This window comes from Uloborus diversus, chromosome 6, assembly GCF_026930045.1.
Source record: "Uloborus diversus isolate 005 chromosome 6, Udiv.v.3.1, whole genome shotgun sequence".
In the NCBI taxonomy this organism is placed as follows: Eukaryota; Metazoa; Arthropoda; class Arachnida; order Araneae; family Uloboridae; genus Uloborus; species Uloborus diversus.
The window spans coordinates 86960425-86985788 of record NC_072736.1 but is presented as its reverse complement, the minus strand read 5'-3'; the positions used below and the strand labels follow the sequence as shown (position 1 = coordinate 86985788).

At 35.5% G+C, this 25364-nt stretch overlaps 1 protein-coding gene across 1 annotated transcript in view; it reads right to left on the bottom strand.

Moving 5' to 3' along the window:
- LOC129224856 (roundabout homolog 1-like) overlaps positions 1-25364 on the bottom strand; it is a 264554-nt gene that overhangs the window by 193735 nt on the left and 45455 nt on the right. Inside the window, 1 exon segment of the mRNA XM_054859403.1 lies at positions 16335-16391. Coding sequence (XP_054715378.1) covers positions 16335-16391 — 57 coding nt within the window.

Below are 25364 nucleotides of genomic sequence, written 5' to 3'. Positions count from 1 at the left end.
TACTAGAATACTTCAAGCATGGAATTAGATTCCAACAATTAGCTAGGGCATTTAAATTTTAGGACAAATGCATGAAAGAAATATGGTTCCTATTCATATTATCTGATTAAAAACTATTTATTTCATGTCCTTTCATACTTGATGCTCAAACAAATAACAATGTGATATTGATTTTATATTTTATACTAAGTTGTTGTATGATTTAGGGGAAGAGGCTAAACCACCAACTCACAAGGCATTCTAACACCTTGTTGATTGAATAAAATACTCAATGTAAAGGCAAGTTTTCCCACCAACCATTGGAAAACAAAATGTCCAAACAAGTGCACCATGCCTTTTATACCAAGTTACTATAAGCAGGAGAGTTTCCCATCTAGCTTCCTGGATGACCAGTGCTATAAAAGGATTAACCTAATGGGAAGCACCAAAAAGGACTGGAACCAAAAAACCCCGCCACGTGTTTTTCCGGAACGGCTTATGAGTCATAACCTCCTTAACTAACACATCCCTGGATTTTATACACAGCGCATAAAAACAATGAAAACTTCCCTTCCTCACTGCGCAACAGCCCTCGAACCTTGTCTCCTTTCATTATGGCGAGCATTTTGACTGTGCAAAGTGATAAAAATGGTCCGGCCAGGCTCATTTGCCGGATTGCTTTGGGGCAGGACATCCTCCCCTCCCCTCTAATCCATCATAATCTCGAGGGGGCCAGAGAATATAATCCGATTAGACCCAACAAAGCAGAGAGAAGAAGTGGCCAATGCAAGCGGAAAGGAAGACAACTATGGAAGCTGTTAATTCTAGGATGACAGCTATTTGAAACACTCTTCCAATTACAGTGCAGTTTTTATGAGTAGTTATTAATTTTTATCTCCCTGCAGCAATTATCGAGGAGCGTAATTTTTCATTAAATTAGAAGGCGGGAGTGCCAACGTTTTTCTCATTTGCCAAATGTTTGTTCAGATAATAGTTCGGTTATCGGAATTTGCTACTAAAATATGTACGACGAAATACAAACGCATAAAATATGTATAGAATATAATTTTATGCTTAGGGGAATTCCTCAACATATGCAGGAATGATATTGCGTTTTCGGATACATTTCATAGCATTTCTAGAAGCTTTGTTTCATTGTTTATTGCTAAATTTTGCCTTTTCTCAGTTTTATAATCGCAGAAAATACCTAGGATGTGAGTGTGTGATAAACAAAAATTTCTTTTACAAAACTTCCTGAATTTTTGGAAGGGGGAAGCATTCAATTTAGTGAATGAAACTCCGAATTTTGCAGAATGACAAAATACGAGCTTGTGTATACCTACATCTGTTGAGAAGAAACATTCTGTAAAGGGGGACGCCAAATTTAAATTTGGAGGGGGGGTTGCATAAATTCTCGATTTGCCGGATGGAGCTCTAAATCTTGCGGAATAATGATAATTTTGCCGAATCGCCAGACAAAACATAATGGGAATAAGGACATTTTGGGAGGTTCCAATGACCTATCGTGACCTACCATCAGGGCGTCCTTGAATAGCTGTATGCGTATTTGCGTTTTCATGGAATTTTTGAAGTTTTTGATTCAAATTTCAGTAGAGAGAGAAAAAAAAGGGCCTTTTTAAGGCGTTTTTTCTTTAAATGTTTCTAAAAATTGCGTTGTTTCTAGATGTTTCTACATTTAGAAACAACGCAATTTCTAGAAACATTTGATACTGCTACAGTATACTGAAAATATTTTATTCGTGTAATATTTCACATTAACTAAACACGAAATCATGTTCGTGATTTTTATTTAATTGACTTAGATGTTGCCGAGGAAATTGCTCTCGATTGCTATCATGCGCATATTTTAAGTTCAAATCAACCATTAAGCTTTATCGGTCACTAGAACTAAAGCAGAAAGCATGCAATTTGGTATGATTAATGATATTTTCGCACAACCACGTGCTTAATACCCTGAGATGACAGATCGCATGATGTTTCAATGAAATAGTTGATAGTAAGGGAGGGTAACAATTGCGAGAGCTAAATTTGTGTTCAGCAATATTTCGCTAAAAAGAGTATACAAGTGCCAAATTCAACCAATTAGACCAATTATTAAAAAAGTGGATTTGATTTGATTCGACAAAAGTAGGGGTTCCTAAACTTTTTCGATTCGCGGTACCCTTTGAAGAATTATAATATTTTCATGGCATCCCAGTCTATATTATATATACGTGCGTGTTATATATTGAAACCGTGGATACTTCGCGGCACCCACTTCGGCACCCCTCGACTAGATTTTTTTTTCTTCCGTGACTTCTCTTCTGCTTAAAATTGATTGAAGAAAATCATGGAATCCACAGATTTAGCAATGAAAACAGCATGTACGCGACCTAGGTTTGAAAGGATTTATTCCTTTTCAATTCTTAGAAACGGATTTATGCGACGGAAATAGAAATGTCGAGTACTGGAAGTAGATACTAAACATCTACCTTTCTCATCAGAAAGCATGGTATTATTTAGTTAAATAAGAATTACAGGGGAATTACAAAGAAGAGGGTTTCTTGCAACTGGCTATAATATGACTGTAATTTCAATAATAATTTAGTGTTTTCGTAGGCATTTTTCAATTTTTGAAATTTATTACTATAAAAAGGTTGAATAAAGAAAAATTAAAAGGCTTTTACGTTGTTTCGAAGAATTTTTCAGGAGCTAAAAGTATGCTATTAGAATAGGCTTACATTAGTTTCAGAAGGCCTGAGGATTCCGATTATAGGTCAAAGTGAATTCTTCTCAAAAAAATGTTTTCTTTGGCAAATTTTGTAGACGGCTCGGAAAATTTGAAAACGGGTTTGAAATACTTTTTTTTTCATTTGCAGTATAGCTTCGATTTATGAATACCCGATTTAACGATTCCTTCTATTTAATTATACATTTCACTAGTCCGGATTTAACTGCATTGAATGTATGTTCCTCGATTTAACGATATCCTTGATTTAACGATAACTTTTTCCAGCTCCTTCGCAATCGTTAAATCGGGGTTATACTATATTTATTTTTTAAACGTATTTACCATTTTTCCTATGCCAAATGGGATCGTTTTCGAAATTTTAAAAATATTTTTTTCTGAATGAGCATGCTTAAAAACATAGGATTTGAATATTTTTTAAATAATTAGACAAAGTTCACTATTTTTTAAAAATTACTTTAATCGGTGAGCAGATTCAATTTCATTTTTTACACTTCTGCACATGACATCACAAGTGATGAAATGCCATTCACTGGTGCCATTAGCGCAGAGCGCAATATTTAATTCGCTTCTTTTTTATTATATCATGAAAATGCGGTAGACAGTACGCCAGCCGAGTAGCGTGCCAAAGTACATCACTTGTGACGTCATCAAGATCACACCTTGCTTGAAAAATCAGACATTTAACAAAATTAAATAAAAATTCAATGTTGGGAAAATGAAAGTATTTTCTGGGTCCATATTATTTGATTAGAACAAAATAGAATGACTAGTGACAAAAAGTAGTACTTTTGACTGAAGGAAACAACCCCATTGTCCCTTCTCACTCGGTATAGCTAAGGTATGTGTGCATCATCGTACTTTATCATTCGGTAAAAATCGGAATTCCTCCTCTTTTGGTAAAAAAAAAAGAATTCCCCTCTCAAAAATTCCAATTTTACCATGCAAGAGGCAATAATTCACACCTATGTAAAAAAATTCTTTCTTGCCGAGTTTTCACATGGCAACCGTTATCTTTCGCCGTGAAGTACTGACCTTTTCCACGCAACCAAGGACAAAATTTTAGCAGACAAATCACGTCGCAATGATGCAGCAGATCAACTTGTTGGACAACTAACCTCTACTGCGCTAATTAATGGCCAGAGTCATGTCCGAGGAGAAGACAATAGGACACAAATAAAGACACCCAGTCCTCTCTCCCTGTCTCGAGCGTCGTTTCGGTGGCTGTATCAACAAAGAGGGTTGCTGTATCTGTTCGAAAAATGTCTCCAGAGAACGACAAAAAGCTGACTGACACATTGGGGCTTCTCTCTGACCTCTAAAAATAACTCAGAGCTTTGCCAGAAAAGAAAAAAGTCGCCTGTGATGATCTCACTACCGTAAGAGAGCAAAAGAAGGGTTGGAACAGACGGAAAAGTCTTGTGTTTACATCTGTAATATGCATTACAATTTATTGATGAAAGGCAATTTTATAAAAAGCCTTGCAATTTCTGCAGGTCATTTGTTGAAAGTTGTTTTCTTCGTCTAAAATTAGAAGGAAAAAAAACCATTGTTATAATAACGTCGATTTAACGATATCCGATTTAACGATTTCCTCAATTTAATGATACATTTCATTGGTCCGGATTTGACTATTAAATGTCTATGACCTTGATTTAACGATGAATTTTCCAGTCCCTTGACAATCGTCAAATGGAGGTTAAACCGTACAATTTGCAAGATTAGGAACAGTCTTAAAATTCTTATTAGCAGAGTTGTAATATGAACAGGGCACTTGTTGAAAGTAATTTTTATCTTGTAAAAAAAAAAAAAAAAAAAAAAAAACTATAGTTGTTAAAGTTTATTAAATTTATTCAAAAAATTCAAAACTTTTAATGATCATTTAATCCATGATAGCTGAAGTGTAACTTATATTCACATGTAACCATCATTTTGGGCTAACTTTCTTTAACACGATGTTCTTCTATCTGATGGAAAGATGCTTATGTTCTCTAGAAATTTGGAAAATGTACGAATAAAATTATTATATTTAGATTAATGCTTAAGCATTAGTTTCAGGAGAATGCTAGAATAATTTATCTGTGTTAACTTATGTCAGAGGTTTTCAACTCACTTACAATTTACTTTTTTTTTATATCATTAATTATGCTTACCCCCGACAAAAACACTTCAGTTTTATTAAAGTATATTAGTTAGAATTCAACTGCTGAACTGGTAAAGTTTTTCTGTTATACTTTTAAAGTTCAACTGATGGACTGTTAAAGTTTAGTCACAAATAGGCAATTTAAGTTTAAAAAAACAAGAAATTGTATTTTGATCGACTCTTTGTTACGATAGTTTTCTTTTAATCTGACATAAAACCAAAGAAGTCCCAGCCAGAACGGTTAACATGCATATGTACATACTTATATTTAACATTTTGTTTAATTTTTATGGTGGTTTTTATATTCTTTCTTTTTTAATAATTCATATTTCGCTTGAGTGTTTTAAATGTAATTAATATTTTCCTTCAAAACTAAAGAGGTAAGCCTTTTTTTAATTTTTAATGCATGGTAGCTATAAAGTAGTCCAGCGCCAATTAAACGTAGCAAAAGTTATTGTAGTGAATATCGCGTGTTAATAGCAAAAACAAATCCAGCAAAAATAGATAAAGAAATAGAGGTTGTGCATTTTACTGGTATTTTAAACGATGTTAAGAGCTAAACATGAATCAGAATAACGCAAGGGTAGATCCGCAACGTGCATTAAATCTCAAAAGTGGTTATTGTTTACCGAATCACGCTAAGTAATTTCTGGAAAATTGAAAACATGCTAATCTGCATTCACTTTAAGTTATGAAACCGCCGACAATTATGCTATAAAACGAACAGCTACAAATGGATGATGACTACTTGGCACTTGATTGAACGTTCCAAAAAACGATAAAAAAAACTGTTTTAAAATAAAATCAGAATGGGTTCGTAAGACTTTGCAAAATGCACAGCACTAGTAACCTTTCTTTTAAGATCTACGCGGTTTTTACTTCCTTTTACAAAAAAGGAAGTATTGTATTCGCGAAAAAAATTTCACTCAAAAATTGGCCTTAATTTCCATTTTGCTCACCCCCGAATGAATGTTTAGTTTATTTTTCAACCCGACCACACGTGGATACATGCCTAGGAACGTACAGACACCCGAAATATCCATTTTGACGATCCCCGAGTTAATTACAACGAGTTTTTTCGTGACTTCTGTATGAATGTATGTGCGTATGTGTGTCGCATAACTCAAGAACGGAATGTCCTAGAAAGTTGAAATTTGGTGCTTAGACTCCTAGTGGGGTCTAGTTGTGCACCTCTCTTTTTGGTTGCATTCGAATGATCCAAAGGGGGGGGGGAGTCTTTTGTCCCTTTTGGGGGGGGGGGGAATCACTGTTAATTTCGATGTAAATTCAAGTGGTGTTATAATTTGGCGGACATTTGGCGATATATCACCAGTCTTTTGGTCGCCAAGTTTTTTCGCCGACTTGGCGACAAATTTAGCGAATTTTTTTTTTTATTTTTTAAAAATCTGGTTTCAATTTGGCCACTGTTGGTGATATTTAGAGAGTAAACTATTTAATCAGATTAAAACTACCAACAATGAGAAAATGATATTAAATTGGAGTAAAAGGAAATCATGTGATGCACACATCTGCTCGTTTCATCTTCATTTTTAAAACATCGTCTACATATTTTTGCTGCATAAGTGCGTTCACTTTTTGAGTATAAAATACAAAATATTTAATGATATGTTCAAAAAATATATCACTAAACACGGGGCTAAACATGCTTCTCATTTTTGATAAGCATTTCTTTCGTTTCACTACATAAGTCTTTTGAAAAATCCTTCGAAAGTGCCCTCTTTTTTCCTCAGTTTTGTGTCGATTCCTAAACAATATATGAAGTTATATATTTTAGACATTTAAACACAATGCGAAGACAGAGGGAAGGAGGGTCCTCATCATTTAAGGAACACCAAATGTGTTTCATTTTCAGTTGCTGCTCTTGAAGTACATGTAACCCTCCAATAAGAATTTGATTAGAATTGCTACGGTACGGAGAATTCCATTGATATCGCCGAAATAGTATTTCCGGAAACATTCCAACGGAAATTGACTGTTAACTGTAGCCGCACCGGTACTTATAAGAGGGGTGTTCAAAGTTTATTAAATATTTCTATCGAGACTACGAATTCAATAGCTCGAGTCCCAGAAATAAGCATTCAGTCTTTTCATTCTGGGGACTGATTTTGCCAATAGCTGCTTGAAAAATATATTACATCTAACCTCTACATTATATAGAAATTTGTAACATGAAATGCACTTTTTTTAAATTTCTTCCGTATTCAATACACAGAAAAACGTATTGGATGCGTGAAAATGATTGAATTTCGGAGAAACATATTTATACGTTTTCTGGAGTACTGAATCCATTTTGACCATTTTTGGAAAATGTTTGTCTATCAGTGTTCGTTATGCATACTTATGTCTCATGTCTCAAGAAGTAACTAACGGCGTCAGAGAAAACTTGGCCCGTTGGTAAATCTTAGAGGGTCCTGGTGCTGATTTGATTTTGAGGCCGACAGTTCAAACTGGGACGGAGCAATCGAAAGTTTTTTATCCTTATTTAAGACTGTTGTATCTAAAGAAGTAAAGCAAGGATTCCAGCGGGGGAAAAAATGGAGGTAGACTTTAAAAGAATGAGATGAGAATGTGGGTTTTTAACTTAAGAGAGACTGAAGACTGAGATATATTCACTGCTTACATGGACACAACCGAAAGAGGAAGGGTGGCAATCAGGTAAACAGAGCCCTTTGCTTCAAGCGATACTCGTCAATCTTTATAGAATTTTACATAAAAGTATGATAACGACCCCCTTCCTCCTCCAAGAAAGATATTCTAACTGAGGCTGATTCGCTGATTAGGTATCCCTCTATTTCTCACCACAGTAGTGTCCCTAGGAAATTTTGAGAAACGCCTCAGACAATTTTGGAGATAAAATTTTTGAAAAATGATAAGTTTATTGAAAAAATAAAATCGCTTCTATTACCAGTCGATCTAACCGGAAAAAAGCTTGTTTATTTAAATGAAGTTCGCAATATGTAAAATTAATTACACTAATTAATAGCAATTAATATCCATATTTGTAGCAAAAAATGAGGCTTACTTTTACTTCTTAATTTAATTTCAAAATTACGTTCAAAAAATGTATCTATTGATTTGCTTTCAAATAAGATTTATTGTTATCACATTTCATCGCATCCTTGCATTCAGTCGCTTTCCCTTTCACATAAACTCTAACCTTAATTCCCCAATGAGGGCTTCTCCAGTAAATTCTTTCTTGAGGAACTATATATAAATCCAAGCGTAGACTCATAAAGTCCATGTTTGGTTCGGGTCCGATAATTTTATTTTGCTTTTAAGATTCGGGTCGGGAGTAAATTTTTCCAATCACTGTCAAGGCAGGCTGAACGAAGAGATTTAATTTTCTTAGTACAATAAAAAATATTATTTCATCACGTATGAAAAATAAATCTAAAATTGGTTAATAGAAATGATTAGTCTTTGTTAACGTTTAATTGCCTATTTTGGCAGTGGTACAGAACCTGTGGGTCAGTCACGACCCCAATTGGGGTCATGGGTCATTTCTTGTGGAGTCGCCACATTATTCCTGTCTTTGAAACGAATAATATTATACGATTTAAAAACTATCACATTACCACCGATTCCATTTATGTTTATTTAGAAGAAAACATTGTACGCTATATTAAAACATCTCAAAGCAATTAGTGACAGAAAACGCTAATAATAGCGAATAAAGTTATTACTGAAAACAGAACCACTAAGAGCCAAGGCGGGCCTCCTAAAAGTTTGATCGCCTTCCCCCCACCAAGAGCTGGGCCCCTACTTTTCGACTAGCCTGATATGGCACAGCAAGCGCGTCATTTCAAAAATTTCCTGGGGGAGGGGGAGCAAAAATTTTGTATTCAATAGATTTTTTGGAAAAAAAAAACAACAAAATACCGACAAAAAAAGCACAACTACAATATGTTTCTAAAATCTGGCAAGGGGGGGGGTGATCACCATGAACGTCTGTAAATGACGGGCCTGAGCGAGAGACAGGCCCGTCTCTCGCACAGACCTTAACCTTGCTTCTATCAACGTAAAATGGTTTCCAAAAGTCATTCCAAGCATTTTCGCGGAATAGAAAAAAAATCGTCTCTTACTCACGAAAAAACGCATTTTCCGTTCGATTCCGAAATTTTCTCTCTCGCTTTAATAGACCACACCCTATAAACGGTAAACGTAGGGGGAAAAAAGGAAATAATTATTCTTCCTCAACCCACCAGCAAGCCGGAGCAGAACATTCAACTGACTGCGCAGTAATTAACGTGTCGTGTATGCGAATTAATGCAATCGCTTTTTCACGCCAGCACAACTAAACTCTCCCGAAGACAAAAGGGTTACGGTGAATTTTTGTACGTTCATTAAGTAACTCATTCGTGGCAACGCAAATTTGATGTATTTATATAATACGATGACGTCATCGGTTTTCATCAACAAGCGTGTCGCCTGCATAGTGCTTCCCACTTGTGTTGCAGTTTACATTCCAGGCGCGCACCCAATCTGCCTCTACATGACCTTCGCGAAACTTAGGACACGCGGATAGCTTGCAAATTTTTCATTTTGGAACTTTTTTGTTATTAGATTTTTAATGACTGAAAGGTGTCGCTACACTCGAGGGTATGGAATGGCCTCGGTGACAGAGGTTCGATACGTTCTGGAAATCGGAACATAACCGGCGGGACAGGCGTCTTACTATGTCAGGATGGAAGGCATGTGGAGCGGAATGTCTATTTCAACGCCTCTGGGACTGGAGAAGGTTTATTAAAAAGCAATAAACATGCACAGCGAATGAAAATAATTTCCCTTTTTACCTTTCCGGAAGAACAAAATAAACATTTTAACTGCTTAATACTTTTATAATTTCCTTTAACAAGTTTTTCACTCATAGAATAAATAAGGTTACCATACGTCAATGGTGGATCCAGCTTCTGATTTTGTAAAGGGCATTTCCTGAAGGGGGGGGGGGGAGGGAAAGCATAGTGTTAATTTTGGACACAAATAGGAGATTAGGGGCGAATGTTTTGAATATACTTGTCCACAAAGCGCATCATTAGGTTATCTTTGATCCCTTGAGGAGAAGCTCCCCCCCCCCCCCCTTTCTGGATCTTAGCCTGCCATAAATCCTGTTTGGAACGGGAAAATTCCGTTTTCTGGTAGTTTGTACCGTTGTCCCCAGTCCCTATACATATTTTCGAAGCTCTAAAATGTCCTATTTTACAAATCAGTATTTAGAGTTACTAATCGCAATTCCCAAAGCAACACCTTTTTGGAAAAAAAAAATCATGAACTATTGCCAAGAATTGTATTTCTGTTTAAAAACAGCACCAAACGTGTTCAAACATTTATTTGTGCTTCAAAAGAAAAATACTTTCGCAATTATTTTCTCAAATAAGCATAAAATGAAAAAAAAAAAAGACTTTTTTTAAATGGACATGCCTAAAACTGTAAAATGTCCTTTTTTGAGGAAAAAAATGATGTTCATCTAAAGAATAGATGTCTTGTCGATTCAATGCAAGAAAAATCGATCCCAGAATTATCTATTACTATTGGATTTATTAAATGTGCATTGCGAATAACGCAACTTATTAAGCAAAAACAATATGAATCATAAGATTATTATTTCACAATTAAAAGTGTTTTTTTAATAATAAGTGTAATGTCTGAAGTATATGTAGCATAAAAAGTAACATATTTTTCCTAAAAAATATGTTTAATTTCCATTAAAACTTCTGTATGAACTTCTGATAAAAATTTTATATCATAACACAAAAACGATAACTAATAGAGAATATTTGTTTTTCAATATATGCCTGAAATTAATAAGATTTTTAGCAACGTTAAGAAATTTATTTATTTTAAATTACTAAAGTCACCCAAATGCTACTACTAGAACAACAGTTTCAAAAGAAAAAAAAAGGGGGGGGGAGGAGAAAAACAGGAGCATAACATTACTTTTTAATGCTGCATAAACAAAGATATGCTCAATTGAAAATGCAAAAATATTTCCAAAGCGATAAAGGAGATATAATTTATTTTGTTTACTGAACTATCGTACGTTTTACGCTAAACGCATTATTTCAAAACTTATAGACTTATAGTTATTTCAATAAATTCGATAAAACATGTTTCTTTTTTGCTTTTATATGAAATGTAAATGCAAGATTCGAGAAAGCTTTTCTTTTTTTTTCTGGAGCTCAAACTGTTTTGCATGTTAATGGAATTTTCCAATCTCAGTTTCATTTTGAAATAAAAATAAAAATGAAAGGGAGATATTTTTTCTTTTGAAAATGTAAAACTTTTATACTAGAAGGAAATAAACCCGCTCGTATTTATCACAATTGTTAGGGTTTTTTAAGTATACTACTTATCAGAACTTATTAATGTTCTGAACGACTTGTTTTTAATTACAGAAATCGTATTGAATGTTTTAATTATACCGTTGAGCAAACGTTTAAACAACTATTTGATAAATTGGTAGACATTCTAAGTAGCACAGATTGTTTTGAATTTCGTTTATTTTGTGAAGCAATATTTTTTTTCTTTGGAATAAACGTTGCACTTTTGAGACAGTTAATGGTAAAATTGATCTCACATTTTGCATTCAAACGAATAAAGTCATGTGAAATGCAAGATCTACAACATAGACCGTCATGTAGTTTTACTGAGGTTTAGGAAGTGCATATGTTACCGTTAAAGTATATAATGCAGTTATTTTATACAATACCTAGTTATTCCATGAAATAACTGATCGTGTATGTAAAATAAACCATTTATCTAAAATGAAATAACTATACATGTATTCTATAAATAAACTAATGATAGACAATTAAAATGAAAAAGAAGCAATTTATCTAATTTATGCAGCATATAAATGGTATTTATGGAAACGTACCATTAAATCAGTTGTTACAACAAGGATTACTAAAATGACACTTGGGGTTACAAAGAACATTATCTCTAAAACAAAAACATTTTTTGTTGACACACTGAGTTTTGGAATAGTTCATGCAGTAGGGGTGGAAGATAAATGTATTTGTCGCGTAAGATATATGATATAGATTATTTTACACTTTAACAGGCTGCAGATCGTTATTCTATGAAATAAGTAGTTAAACCACGAAATACAAGAGAGTTTAACACTTTAACGGACACGATCAGTTATTCCATGAAATAACTAGGTATTCTGTAAAATAACGGATTTCATACTTTAACGGTAACATATACATAAACTTATATTCAGTGCGTGCTTACTGCTTAGTATTTGGGTGAGTAGATATTGAGAGATTTTTTTTATAAAAGATATTCATACTGTTTAACTATAGAAAATGAAATGGACCAAATTTTATGTGAAAGAAATCATTTTTTACAGAAAAGTAGCACACCGAAACTTCTTTCTGGCACCAGAGTATCCGTGTTTGATGCATAGGGTGTCGCTGTTCCTATCCCTATCAAACTCTTCCGATGTACCGCCAACGGCCATAGCCAGTTGGTGTATCAAAAACGTAGGGGATCAAAAGATGTGTGGAAATTGGGGGCTGCATCCCGAAAGTTGATTTTTTTTCCCCTTTTTCGTAAAATTGATCTGATTATGTGGAACGTGAACTTGAAAATGGGGACAGATGACTACCACAGATTTCACCTTTCCAATGAAATGTTCCATTCTTTAGAAATAACACGAGAAACGTCCATTTATTTGAAATATATACTTAGTTTATGTTTTTGTGAAATAAACCAATATATCTGTAAAAAATCATTTTTCAATCAAACGTTACTTTTTAACTCTGAAAAGTGAGGGGGTAAGACTCCTTTACTTTTAGAAGTGAGGGGACAGTTGTCGAGTTGTCCCCAGTACGAATCGCCTATGCTAAGGGTTGGGGTTGCCCCACGCATAAAATAGCTCCTTAATACAACACTACTCAGTATGACAGACGAACTTTGCCACAAAGTTGAAGCTCAAGAATACTTTGTGTAACTTCTTGCCAGTGCATCGCTCATTGATACAGAAATTGTTCGGTGTTCAACAGCTGCTGTTTCCAGCAAACTCTTCAGATACATAAACATTGACGCAAAAGCTGTTCGTGTATGCAATAACAATGGCTCCTTTAGTACAACACTACTTGTCGTACAGTACGACAGTGGTGTTCCCATAGGTTCTCCATATATGCCGTTTACTCTCAAACATTTTTTAGATATACAGCGTATACCCTCAAGCTCCAAAATATTTCATATTATGACACATTATGTATACGATCGCATACAATATACATATTGTGCATAACTGATTACTGGGAGAATACTCTCAGAAAAATTGATGGGAACATCACTACAGTACGATAGAGAACTTTGCCATAGAGTGTAAGAATTAAGAATACTAAATGTAACTGTGCTTGCCAATGTCTCTTTCATTGACACAGATGTTGTTCGGTGTTCAACAGTTGCTGTTTTCAGCAAGCTCTTAAGATACATCACCAATGGTACAGTGGCTGTCCATGTATGCAAGGAAAATGACTATAAAAACACTACTCGTCATACAGTACGATAAAGGAACTTTGCCATTGAGTAGAAGCTCTATGACTGTACTTGCCACTGTATCTCTGTTTGATACTAAGAGTGTTCAACAACAGCTGTTTCCAACAAGCTTCACCAGATTTATCCCCAACGATTGTCCATGTATGCAATGGCTTTTTAATACAACACTACTGGTCGTATAGTACGACAGGGGACGCTTTCCATAGAACAAAAATCCTGGAATTCTGTGTCTATACTCAGGGCCGACTAGGGGCCATGTCAGGCAAGTCGTAAAATAGGGGTCCGGGGCCCAAGGAAGGGTGCGCCTTGTAATCCGAGAAGTATTATTTTCATTAGATTTGAGGGGAGAAGGGGCGGGGACGGCGATCTTACTGACAAGAGGCCCGCTACGGCTCTCGGTGGTCCTAACTATAGTCGACATTTAAGTTATATTCAAGGTACCCAAACAAGATTATACTATCATTACTGCTAGTTGTTTCTACAATGCTGATTTCAGCAAGCTATTAATCTTCAAATCACCTGCAATCTCAACCATGCGTTACATTCACTTTCCTGTACGTACGCAATGAACGTGGTTCTATTCCTTTCTTACATTCCTCATCTAATGTTTCTAACCACCCGTAATGTGGCATCAACATTTTTGAAGATTAACGGGAATGATACAAGGCATTTAGCTAGTCGCAAACGAACGCGCGCGAAATGAGACAATGCAAAACATGAATAATGCAAGGGCCTAGAAAGATGGGAAGCACCTAATAAGCCAGAGTCACCTTCAACAACACCGAAAACCATCCCTTTTCCATGAGGAAAACGATATGTTCTCGTCTCCATGACGGATTCTGCCGCCGCAAACTCGGACGATAATTGAAACAACCGAAGGATGTAAGTTTCCCACATGCTCTAATGAACAACAGATAACTTGTAAATCCTCCCATTTCTCGCCTCGTTAGGGCGAAAGAGACGACAAAGAGGAACGCGAGAGACGAGGGACGAAAATTTATTAGGTTCCGATGCCAGCCCCTTAATGAAACCGATTGGAAGACACACAATCAGTATTTGGATACGAAATGTTACGCTTTTCAAAAAAGTTAGTGTTTGAGTGTATTTTTAATTGACTAATGGGTAAAATCTAAATTGATGTTTCATTTCCTATAAAAGAGCACACAAATCTTTTTATAAGTGCAAAATTTTAAAAATTTCAGATGTTGCTGTGTTGTCTTGTTCCAGGCAATTTGGCTATGGGTGCGATTTGGGATGCGCAGCTTAACTTCTCAAACTGTACCGCAATTTGGTCCGAAGTCCGACTTCCAATAAAGTACACGCATGCCAAAGGATTCGTTTATAGGGTAGGGAACCATTCACATCACAACACAACAACACATTCACAGATTCACGCAAAGAAAGAAAAAGGACATGAGGGAGAGAGTACATCCATGCTCCTGCCTGGGCTCGAACCCAGGACAATGGTAGCTCTGGTAGGAGCTGCTATACAGCATGATTTAGGAATATCGACTCGATGAAAGCCTAGCTATGGTTTGAACTTAGCACGCGTTTCACTAAAAACTTTAAAAAGTCCACTTACATCCCTTTGTTTTTCACAGCCTCAAATGCAGTAATTTCATGTGCCAATGCACATAAGTATAAGGCAAATATGAAATGAACGGTAGGCACAGTGAGCGACGTATCCGTAAGAATTCAAATAGATCAAAAGATCGCAGAGATAATTAATCAGCTACTGTTTCCTTCATTATCATTAATTAATTATTTAATTTATTTATTCACTTCATAATTAGTTATGATGCATTATGTTTAGTAATCATTGCTGAAAATTTCCTACTTGCTTCCTATTTATATGGTATCTAATCGCGGATCCAGAGGGAGAGGGGGTCATGGAGGTCATGAGCTTCCTTCTTTAGGTGACCAAAGATAGCCAAACTCTGCCTTTTGGTCTCATATTTCGCCCAAGACCTCCTATTTATGTCCAAAAATGACACTTGTGACTCGTAACCCTCTCCTTTCTTCAAATGATCCCTCCAAAATCAAAAGCTGGATCCGTCCGAGATGATATCTCATCGCTTTCTTTTATTGCACGGGGAGAAAAAACAAAAGAAATTAGTGAACTACTTGGTTGTAATATCTCTAGTACAATACGAAGGCAGCAGTGGTGACCCGATCGGTAAGGCATCGGACTTGTGACCGGAGGGTTCCGGGTTCAATCCTAGTCGGTCGAAGATCCATCGTCTTCATTAATGGTGACTTTGGGACGCTAAATATGCTTGTGGTCACGAAGTCCTTTAAGTAAAATGATACATCTGGGGGAGCTGGACTAGGGATTACTCGGTTTCTGGTCTGGATCAAAAAAATTAGAGCTGTCTTCAGGGTCCCATTCAACTGGTTAAAACACAAAACAGTGGTAGGTACGGAGGACCCTGGAGTGAAGAGTGAAAAATACAGTACAAAGCTAATTTTTAAAACGTAAAATCAGAGGCATCCCGAACTTAAATTTTTGGGAAGGCAGAAAGCCTCAGTTTGCCGAATAGAACTCCAACTTTTGCCGAATGATGATAATTTTGCCGAATGGAACTCCAAATTTCTCCGCATGATGATAATTTTGCTCAATTGAGCTCCAAATTTTACCGAACTGTCGGACAAAATTTGCCGAGTAAGGAAATTTTTAGGAGGTCACAGTGACCTCCCATTGAGACGTCCCTGAGTAAAATGTTAGTACAATGCTATTTATCGGAGCATAACGGGTTTGGTCTCGTGCACGAACATATTTATTTGTTAGAAATAACTGTGGATTATTCTACAATCTCAAACTATCATGCAAAGTTAGGATACACACAAAACTTTATTTTCTAACGGTGCAGCAACGCCCATAAACTAGTGTTAGTTGATGGCATTCGTCTTATTGAAAACCAAGCGACTCACGTGTTGTCGAACCGAAGACCTCATCGCTCTCTGGATTAAAGATATCTTCTGCGGCCACTGAAAAAAAAAAGTTCAGACATTTTATCGACTGTGCAAACGATCTGGCTGAACTGGAGAGGATGAATAGGGTCCATTATTGAATCTTCAGGAAAAATGTGGAGCAATGAAAATATTGGTAGACTGAGAATAAAAGTTACACGTAAAGCTAGTGTTGCAGACATGTACGAACATACATATTGAAGAAAAACATAAGAATTAATGTTATGGGTTTTGAATTCATCTCTTCCTTTATTCATTTTTGTTTACAGAGTTATTTTCAATAGTTTTGGACTAAAGAAGAAAATAAGATTTGTTATAAAGTACATTTTCTCTGAAATACCATTTCTCATCTCCCTTAAAAAAATAATTTAACATTTCATAATGGTTAAATAATCAATGTCATAAATAAGTCTTTTCCCCCCGTGATGAATTTTTGTATTAGTGTCTTCTCTTTCCGTGTTAGTATTAAAATGCATTCTATGTTTTTTAAAAATATCAAGCTAACTTCACATTTTACCATTTGAGAAAATAGATTAAAAGATAATTTTTGAAAAGCATATATATGCATTTTTGTTTATTGATATATTTTTTGGCAATTTAAATAAAAACATCTTTAAAGTGACATCTTGAAGAAAAATCAATACCACATGAGTCGATTAAGTTTTCCCAAATATATTTTGTTTTTTAGCTTACTAAGCGGGGGAACTGAACTCGTTTAAAAATTTCTTATTTTCTCTCAGAAGCCTATTTTGCACAATTGTTTTAAAATACACTTTTCAGCAGTTGTGTTCCGTACTCGCTCTTAATATTTCTTTCAAAACACGTTTAGTTGTTTTTCATCTGCTTTCTCTCTCTTTCTCTCTTCCTTTTCTTTCTCTTAGGAAAAGTGATGGAGAGGGGTGGAAATATTTACTTTTAACCAACTGAAAGATTTGATGTGATTTTTCTACACTTCCCCTCATTTTTGATGTTCTCTACCATTTTAAATGTGCAAAATATAATAAGAATTGCATGTCTTCAGTTTATATTTATATTCTACAGAATATCCACGTATAATGACGTGTAGTGCCTAGATAAAGCATTAACTTGTTACCGTGAAAGAAATATTAGAAAATCAACTTTAATCGGTGATTCACTGGAACTATTCGGTCTTTTGCCGATGTCTTTGGAATATGAATCTTGGTACTCAACGGCTAATGTCGGCATTTACCAAATTTTGGACTTTAACAGTAACACACTCAAATATTTCTCCCTTTTCATACTCTGTTAGGGGCCATTCATTATTTACGTAAGGATAATTTTGGCGATTTTTGTCCCGCCCTCCCCCCAGGTAAGGGTACGTCAGATTTTTCGCCCCTCCCCCCATGTAAGGGTACGTAAGATTTTTCACCCCCCCCCCCTATTCTTACGTAAGATCCCATTTCGTTTTTAAAATAATAAAATAAGGAATCTTGGAATCATTACATCACTGGAATCGTTATTAAATTCACGATGATTAAATTAAACCTTAAACCTTTTTGTGAAAAGAAATATTTTCTGATGGAATCTAGACTGAATGTTTTATCGATATTTTTTTTTCTCTGATGTGATACTAATTAAAAATAAAACATGCCATACACAGTGCGATTCTTTAATTATATTTTACACTATTCATTCTTTGTAAAACAAATGAAAAACAGCTCATCCTGATAAGTTTTTTACCTTCCAGACGCAAATGGAATATAATTCCGGCCAAACCACTTGACCGCGCGATTTCTATTGTAAAATATCGACTTGGAAAATATTACGTAAGAATGGGTCTTGACCCCCCCCCCCCCAAGTAGGGGAATGTAGAGCTTTTTCCACTCCCCCTTCCCTCGGGATCCTTACCTAATTAATGAATAGCCCCTTAACATTCTGTACAAGCTGCTTAGGCATTATATGGAAGGCTACTAATTCCATACTTAATCTGAAATATTGTGCCTTCCGGATGTGGATGTTTTGTGGCAGAATATTATCACCAACAATTTAGAAGAATTTAAATTAATTTTGACAAAATTTTGTTGATAGCTTTAATTATCCAAATCCACAAAAAATTGATCCAAAATATCTCAATAAGACGTTAATAGCCACCGAAACGTTTAGATTTATGGAAGGGCATTTCGCCCTCAATTTCTGAGCCATAACTTGAATGCAAATATAAGCATGGTCAGGTTACAAGAACTCACACGGTTTTATAAACTTTAATACCCTATAACCAGCAGAATATAAAATTGATGGCGCTAAAGCTATTTACTTCCGATCCTAATTTCTTCCGAGAACACGTGAAATCAAGAAGCGCACTAAAAAGTGCTCATTAATTTAATGATGTCTTCACGAACTAACGACGGGCATCATTTCAGCGCGACGCACCGAAATCGATATTTTCTGACAATTAATAGCCTTCCACAAGTGTTTCAACCAATAAATAACACACCCCCTTTCAGTCTCGCGTTTGTAGTGAACAAGCTTTCTCACCCCAAACGACAAGAAGTCGCAGGACCCCCTGACAAATCTCCCCCCATTGCTTTAGCGATCCGGAAGTATGCTTCCATCCATCACCTGACACCCGAAGCCATTTAGGAGGCAAGGGGGGTGTAAAAGATTCCAAACCACCCCCGCTAGGTCCGGAGGATGGATGACGGGGCGGAAGGAGAAATAAGATTTACGGGGAAAGTCCCCCTTTTCTGAATCGATACCGAGATTCCTCTCGCGTTCGCTCCCCCTCCTTCTTATACATATTTAAGGGGGGGTTGGCAGCAAGTGAATGTATCGAATTTACCGCAACAACGAACTGAATTTCATTCTCTGACGCTATACATTTGCTGCAAGTGCCTTCCGGCTAAGTCCCCAGCATCGCATTCAAACCCCCGATCATCCAGGGATCGTCTGTTGTTCCATCATCTAATCAAGAAGGGTGTAAAGCTAACGAAAAGGAAACACCACAAGCCCGAACGTCCCACCAGTTCTTAATTTGCAAATTGCCTTCCAGATATTCAGAAACATTTTCAGTGCAAAATGAGGTTACACCAATGAGAAAAGATAAAATGGATGGAGAGTGAAGACTTCCATTCATGAAACCAAGACCCCAAGCCACGTGATACATTTTGAAGCAAAGCATTGGAAGTAATCAGGTTTCTTTTGCTTGTTTCACTCAAAACGTGCCATACATTCGTCGTCGTTGAGTCACGTGACTTGGGGTCTTTGGGTCAGCTTTAGCTAAGCCAATTATTGGACTTGCTCTCTTCATTTTAATTCCTACTCTAAAGGTTACAAAGGGTACTTCTAAAATATTATAAGAACAAAATAAAGCTCTGTTGATAGTAACCAATAAAACACTCGCTGAACTTGCTATTAAACCAATTTTAAAACTATAACTATAGCAGCGGAAGGTATAAAATAGATGTATTTTTCCAGTATTCACAAATGAGTCAATGAGAAGCAAAGGGATGTATGTAAATGGACATTTTCAAGTTTCGGGTAAAATACTTTTAAAGTCCCGGTCCTAGGTAGCGTTCATTGAATTTTTTTTTTAAATCATGTTATATAGCAGTACATTCCAGGGCTACTAGTACTATCTCTTGCCCCAAAACAGAGGATGGTTTTCCTACCTCTGGTTTTCTCCAAATTTTTAATTTCAGCACTTACATTCCTTTGCTTCTCACTGCCCCAAACGTAGGACGTTGTCTGCTTGAGAATGATTAAAACTTGTTATTTTTAGTACGAATAAAATTTTGCTGCTTAAACAGAAAGGTATTTTCATAACATTTAACAATGTCATCGGATATTTCTCTGTAGGTTATTAGCGTTTTGTCAGTCAAAGGCGAATGTGAGCAAATGTTTTTTTCAAACCGTAAACCATGCTTAAATTAAACTTTGAATTTTCAAAGTACTTCCCCCATGATTTAAATAGTAGTTAAAACTAAAAGAACATATATTTGAATGATTTCAAAATCAGGCATTTTTTAGACTTATTTTTATTTAAAGGAAAATTATTCTTATAAATTTTATTTTTGAAGTTTCATTCAACTCGTTTTCGTAAGTTATTCCAACAATTTGAAACTACCTTAACCCATTTTTAAAAACGGAATTCTAGTGTTTAACTCTTTAGATACCATAGTGATGGAAATGATTTTATTTTTCCACATGAATATTTAGAATTCTATTATCTTTGTGCACTTGTAAAACAATAATGATTCAAAAGTGCCCCTTTGCTGCAGTATTTACTATTCCTATGGTAAGCTTGTTTGCTGTGTAAAATAAATATATATGATTTACAAAATCCATAAATTGAGGGTAGGAGTGGATTTCATTTCCGATAATACAACGTTCTGATACCGTTCACAACACTTCTGCTTAGAATAGCAGCGTACCTAATCAACTATTTGTGTGGCCAGTTGATTAGTAGTCAGTCGTTGAACTTAATGGTTCGACCATCCTCAATTTGTTGATTACCTTAAGATCATTCACATAAATGTTAAATGATTTCATTCACTGAGCAGTCTGCTGTCCTATAGCTAATGAGCTGCCTACTCTAAGTCACATTTACGATAAAGTAAATGCTAATGGATTATTATTACGCGGCAGAACAGCTAGTCAAACTAAGATTCTAAATGTCTGGTATTCGGAGGGGGCAACAAAGCTTTTAATGTGGGATCTGTCTCACATGTTGCTGGACATCAATCACAGACGCGATGTTGTCTAATAGTAAAGCCCTGAATCGTAGAATAAGTAGCGACACGATCGCCATCTTGGGGCTAAATTATGCTTTCTTCCTACGTCTGCTATGGTGAAGTAACGAGTTTTGTTTCTTGATTGTGGTTTCTTAGTAACTCCACGTTACTCCACAATCAAGAAGCAAAACACGTTACTTCATTATAACAGACATAGGAAGAAGAAAGCATAGTTTAGCCCCAAAATGGCGGACGTGTCCATGCTTATTCTACGATTCAGGGCTTTAGTCTATAGTAGTTGTTCTCAACCTGAGGGGAGTGCCTCCCTAGGGGAGCATAGCAGAGTTTCAATGTAGGCGTGAACGTATAAAATGATTAAGTAAAACAATAAAACTAACAATTATTTACTTAATTTTTTTCACCAGTGAATGCTTTAATTTCATCACCTTTTTTGATGATTTTAGAATGGTTTTCGTGTTTAAATCTCTAAATCTGGATTTTCAGCTACAGTATACCTAAAGTCAAAATATCGAGCTGGTCATTGAAAGTGCCTTGAGGTGTGCTTTGTGACAGTCACAACCCGACAACCCCTCCACTGATTTTGTGAAAGTGACTGGTATTACAAGTCAACTTGACCCAGAGATCCTCAAATTAATTTGTGTTTAGTTTTTGATTCTTTGCTTTCGTATAGTTTAGTAATAATATGGTCAAACTGAAGTAAAGAGTAGTAATATTGAAGTCTGCACACGAGAAATCATCTACTATATTTTAATTAAATCACCGATTTCAAAAAAAGAAGGAAAGAAAAACGAAAAATTTGCAAATACAGTATAACTTCGATTTAACGATACCCGTTTTAACGATTTCCGAAATTTAATGATATATTTCACTGGTCTGGATTTGATTGCATTGAATGTCTATGCTCCTCGATTTAACGATGTCCCTGATTTAACGATAACTTTTTCCTAGTCCCTTGACAATCGTTAAATCAGGGTTATACTGTACTACTGTTTACCCGCCCTGGGCAGCATAGCCATTTATAGATAGCCAAATAAAAGAAACTCTAATAATGTTGACCACAAAAACTTGACAAACCATCTAATTAGAGTAGAAATCATTAATCCAATACAAATAACATTTTTATTTAGCAACGAATCCAATTTATAGGAAAAGGAAAAAAAGAATCGGATTTAGACGAATGGATTCTGTTCCACTAGATTGTTCTACCGATAAAGAAAGCTGATGTTTCTACACTAAGGTAACGTTGGAGACATTTGGATCGGAAATGTTTAGCATTCCTTAAAGTTGATCCATACTATCAATAATGAGGAAGGAAGGGATACGATTGGGAATTCTCTTCAAGGAATGTTGACGCACACAAAATAAAATAATTTAAACGTATGTAAATACAAAAAATAAAAAAAATATACGTAAATTTACGATTTACTTGTTAAGAGCTGGTGATAACTTAATTTGAAGAAATGTTAAGTGAGTCCATCACTTTTTTTGTCTGGTATACCCATTTATTAACATTCAATTTGATCATAAACTAGGATAGCATCAGAAGTCAGAACACAAAACAAGAATGGATTATTTTATTAATTTGGCAGATTTTTTTTTCAAATTTTAATGAAACTTTTAATGGATTTTAAAGGCCTAATTTATCAACTTATTTTGGAATTTTTCATTTTAATGGAACTTTTGGAATGCTAGTGGTACCACTATTACGTTAACAAAATTTTGTACTAAAAAGAATTCCATACACTTTCACCAATTTATTTAAAAACGTTTTGTATGGTCCGAAATATAGGTTTAAAGTTTTTATTGGATCACAGTACAAGCAATGTTGAAAATTAATCAATTGGTAAATTAATCAGAACATTGCATATAGATGTAATCGGTTCAAAAAGAGAGAGAAAAATGGCGGTCGCAGGACTGGCAGATAGAAGCTATGCTTTTACTGAACAACATAAGCTTAAAATGCTGAAATTGATAATGATGAATTAAAAAATTTAACTGAAATTGATACTGTTTCAATATATCTTCAACATTATAAGCTTATATTATTCAATAAAAACATAACTTTTGTCGGCAAGTGCGACTGCCATTTGAAAAACACATCTCTCTCTAGTGTGAACTAGAACCTTCAATCTCTCGGTTCACAGTCGATTGCACCACGGAGGCTTCGCTTTAGATGAATTGTTAAAAGATTTTATGCAAATAAAGCTCTGCGCATGCACGTCAAAAGTAGCAGGCGGAACTTTTTTAAGTCCCTTTCTTTTTTCTCTCTTTTTCAGTTCACTCCTGCAGCCACAACATCCCATAATAAGAAGCATATCTTCAAAAACTTTTTACTTTGTATTCCCTTTTTAATACAGCAGCGCTTTAAAATTAACCCGTTTTTGAATTGTTATGTAACAAGGAAACTGCTCAATTATTCAGTTTTGGTAGATTTACTGTTACGTAATTGCCAACATGATTAACTATTGTTAAAAGCCTTAAAGATGATGAATCCTCTAAAGACACACACACCGAGTAGATTAGATTGCAAGGCGTTGATTAATAACGTGCATACCAGACCCATAAAGGCGGAATGTTCTATATAATGCAACTGATGAAAGGGGCATGGAATGAAGAGTCTGTATGTTGTGCACACACACACTGATCCGGAAATAGTTCCTCGTCACAACGTTGACACAATGCCTGAGCCGAAGAACTTGCCAAGAAATGCATGCTTCCTTCCGTATTTAGTTCATTAACAGTGACGGAAAGAATGAACTTCGGCTAATGTCACGTGACGCTTCTTTTACCTTTTACACCGTCCGCTCTGGGGAATCATGTGGGAGAGTTACCGTCATTGAACAAGAACAATGTCATGGGGTTCTGTACACTAAGACTTTTATTTATAATGAAAGTAAATTCTTTTGAAGAAGGGGTGAATATAAAGGCTTTAGTTCAAATTTAAATTAGGTAATTAACTGAGAAAACACGCATTTATGATAAATACTTGTATGCGCATTCTGTCATCTGTAGTTTGAGAGTCTTTTTCTTAAAAATTGTGGATATAAGTATAGAATTTTCATACTCCTTAAAACTTTTACAAGTGTCCCTAAATCTTCACTAATAGATTTGGTGATAAGTCCCGAAATTTATGTTTAGAAACAATGTCACCATATATGATTATTGTCTGTAACCGGAAACGTTGGAAACCCATAGCCGCAAATGATAGGGGAAAATGATAGAAGAGGTAGTTGTTGTTGTGTCTAATGACGTGCAGAGTGCGATAGGTTTAGATGCCTCCAAAAGTCTTGATAACAAGATCTGCTAATTCTGGAGCCCGATGGCTGTTTAGATTTTCAATTGGTGGTGCTCCAAGTTGGAAGAGGGAGCGAATAATGGCCTGACAATTCATAGCAGAGGTAGAAGATCTAAACGAACGCAAAGCAGTAGTCAATGGGAAACATTTATTGGGCACAATTAGTACAGATTGCGTGGAGATGGAAGATCTGAAAAAGCAGTAATAGTAATCAAAGGGGAAACATCATTTAGTGAACACAATTAGTATGGATTTTGTAGAGATGAAAGATCTGAAAGAACACAAAGCAGTAGTAGTAGTAGTTTATGGGAAACATTTAAGGGGCACAAAAAGTACAGATCGCATAGAGATAGAAGATCTGAAAGAACACAAAGCAGAAGTACTAGTCAATGGAAAACATTTAGTGGGCACAATCAGTAAAAAGTATAGATTGCATTGAAATAGAAGATGGTTAAGGAACACAAAGCAGTAGTCAATAGGAAACATTTAGTGGGCACAATTAGTACCAGAGTACAGATTGCGTAGGGACAGAAGATCTGAAAGAACTCAAAGCAGTAGTCAATGGGAAATATTTATAGGGCACAATTAGTATAGATTGCATACTAAATGAATACCGTTCGCAATATTACAATGATGCTTGAAGTTTCCACCAGCTGATGTGATGCATACGTATCACCAACGGAGTTCCAGTAGTCGTACAAGATCGAAAACATTGAATTTCTTCTATTGTAAAAGTCTACTGATGATAACTTCGAGCACATGTTGTAGCTTAGTGAACAGTATTCATCCAGTAGCCAGTGCGCCATTATTTGTACGATTTATGTCCACTAAATATTTTTCTTTAATAACTTTCTTGTGTCCTTAATGATATTCTACTTCCGCTACTACTTTTCCCATACATTTCATATGCAATTATCATTCCTTTAGATGTTACTTACTTCCCTTGAAAGCTACATTTTTGAGACACCCTGCATGTGATTTTCA